The sequence below is a fragment of the Aptenodytes patagonicus genome, unplaced genomic scaffold (assembly GCF_965638725.1).
Source record: "Aptenodytes patagonicus unplaced genomic scaffold, bAptPat1.pri.cur scaffold_69, whole genome shotgun sequence".
NCBI lineage: Eukaryota > Metazoa > Chordata > Aves > Sphenisciformes > Spheniscidae > Aptenodytes > Aptenodytes patagonicus.
Window position 1 is genome coordinate 610,120 of NW_027472018.1, and position 2,456 is coordinate 612,575.

General features: G+C 72.3%; 1 protein-coding gene across 1 annotated transcript; it reads left to right on the forward strand.

The window, feature by feature from the left end:
- Positions 1-2,456, forward strand: LOC143173343 (KRAB domain-containing protein 1-like; the record flags this gene model as incomplete). The annotated part of the gene is given in 4 exon segments (XM_076363556.1): positions 1-42; positions 620-783; positions 1,524-1,650; positions 2,356-2,456. Coding segments are annotated over 2 exon segments (228 nt in total), but the record flags the coding sequence as incomplete, so codon positions are not given.

Below are 2,456 nucleotides of genomic sequence, written 5' to 3' on the forward strand. Positions count from 1 at the left end.
TGCCCGCGGCCCGGCCGGGCTGGCGGCGCGGCCCCGGCGCAGGTAGGGGCGGCGGGCGGCGGGCCCGCGGCACGGGGATGGGCGCAGCACCCCCACCCCCCACACCCCCCCCCCCGCGGGGCCGCCCCGGGGCCCGGCGCTCCCCGGCCAAGGGCATCCCCCGCCGGGCGGCACCGGGAGGGGACCCCGGCCCCGACGGCCTCTCCCCTCCCCTCCGCCGAACACCCCCCCCCCCCCGGTGCCCCCCCCCCGGTGCCCCCCCCCGGTGCTCGCCCCTGCCCGGCTGCTCCGCGTCCCACCCAGCTCAGGCCCCCCCCCCCCCCGCCCCCCCCGTCCCCCCCCGGGTCTGTGCGGGAAGGGCTGGGCCCCCCCCCAGCACACACCCCCCCCCGCCCCCCGGGACACCCCTGCACATCTCCCTCCCGCTCTTCTGGGGTGCCGGGAGCTCCCGAAACTCCCCTTTTCCGCGCTGCTGCTCCTCGCCTTCGGGCCGAGGCGGCTCTTCGGGTGGGGGCTGCCGCCGGCGGTCCCCAGGGCGCTGGGTGGAAGGGAAGGCTGCTCCCGGCGGGCGGGTGGGCTTCTGCCCCTGACCCCTCAACCAAAATGTCGTGCTCGGCAGGGACCCTCTGTCCTTGCTGCGCCGGCGCGGCTGCTGACGGGACGGGCACCTCCTGCGGAACCCGGCGCATCCCACCTCCATCTTCCCGGATAAATATTTGCCCGCGCCTCCGGTCTCCCCGCCGAGAGCCAGCGGCGCGCCGGGCTCCAGGCCGCTCCGGCAAGGTGGGGGTCAGGCACAGCCGGCGCCCGCCCCGGCGCTAGCGATAAACCCGTCTGCTCGCCCTGCTCTGCCCTTGCCGAGGCCGTGCAGAGCTGCAGCCGTGGCAGCCCACGCGCTCCCCATCCGTCCCGGCTCCGGGGACGCCACGGGCTGGGATTTCCGCGGCTGGTGCCATGGCGCAGCAGCGGCCAAACACCCGCGGGACCGGCCGGGCTGGGGGTCCGGTTGCTGCGGGGCGGTGCGGGAGGGGAGCGCTTTGAGGCCCGGCGCGGCGCAGGGTGCTCTCCCATTCCTGCCCGCTGAGCCACGCCGCGGGCAGGAGTGTGCCTGCGGCCAGGCCTCGGGCCGAGCCTCGCGGCGTCGCGGTGCTGCCCCGGCACCGTCTCCGGCTTACAGCGCGGGTGGGGGACAGGGCGCAGTCCCCGCGGCTCTGGCGTGGGTCCCTAACCTGCCTCTAAGCCTGCCAGCTCTGCCCCTCTCCCGGCGCAGCCGGCGGGGTGTCCCCTGCCCAGGGACCTGCTGAGCGAGTCGTCCCCCCCCCCCGTGCCGCGGTGACCCTGCCGTGCTGCCTGGCCGTGCCGCCCGCCGCCCCTCCCTTGCACGGGATGCTCCCGGCTCTCCTGGCGCTGCCCTCGGGATGACGGAGCCGCCGGGGCCCTGCCCGGCAGCGGCAGGATTTCGGCAGGGGTGTTCAGCAAACGCGCGGCGGGGCGTGCTGAGCCGGGCGTGCCTCTTGCTGCAGATGTCGGTGACGTTTGAGGACGTGGCTGTCTACTTCTCCCCCGAGGAGTGGGCAGAGCTGGCAGGCTGGCAGCGGCGGCTCTACCGGGAGGTGATGATGGAGAACTACCAGGCAGTCGCCTCGCTGGGTGAGGACTCTCTCCGGCCTGGGGGTCGAGCCGGAATTCGCCGCTTTAAACTGAGCTGGAGCCCTTGGAAGCGAAAATCCGGCTGTCGGCGTTGCCGCCCGAGTGCCGACATAGCGGTTGTGATTGATGGCAGGTTTTACCCTGCCAGGCAGCCTCCCGCGGAGAGCGCGGTCCTGGTGGAGAGAGTGGAATGGAAGGAATAGAATAGAATAGAATAGAACAGAACAGAACAGAATAGAATAGAATAATAGAGTATTTCAGCTGGAAGGGACCTACAACGATCACCTGGTCCAACTGCCTGACCACTTCAGGGCTGACCAAGTTAAAGCGTGTTATTTAAGGGCGTTGTCCGAACGCCTCTTGAACGCTGACAGGCTTGGGGCATCGGCCACCTCTCGAGGAAGCCTGTTCCAGGGTTTGACCACCCTCCTGGTAAAGAACGTGATTCCTCGTGTCCGGTCTGAACCTCCCCGGCGCGGCTTTGAGCCCTTCCCAGGCGTCCTGCCCGCAGGAGAGCAGACGAGGCGACGAGAGGAGGCTGTAGGCGCAGGGAAGGGGGGGGCCGAAGCCGGAGCCTGGCAGGGGCAGGAGAGAGGAGCGGAGCCGGGGGGGAGATGCTGGGGCTGCGGGGCGGCGGGGGGGGGTGGGGGCCGGCGCCGCCGTCCCGGCAGTGCGGGAGAGGGTGCTTCTCTCTGCCCCGGACAGGCCGTCCCGCCGTCAAGCCAGAGATCATCTGCAAGATGGAGCGAGAAGAGACGCCGTGCGTGCCAGACCCCCCCGGGGCGCGGCGGAGGCACCGGACCCCT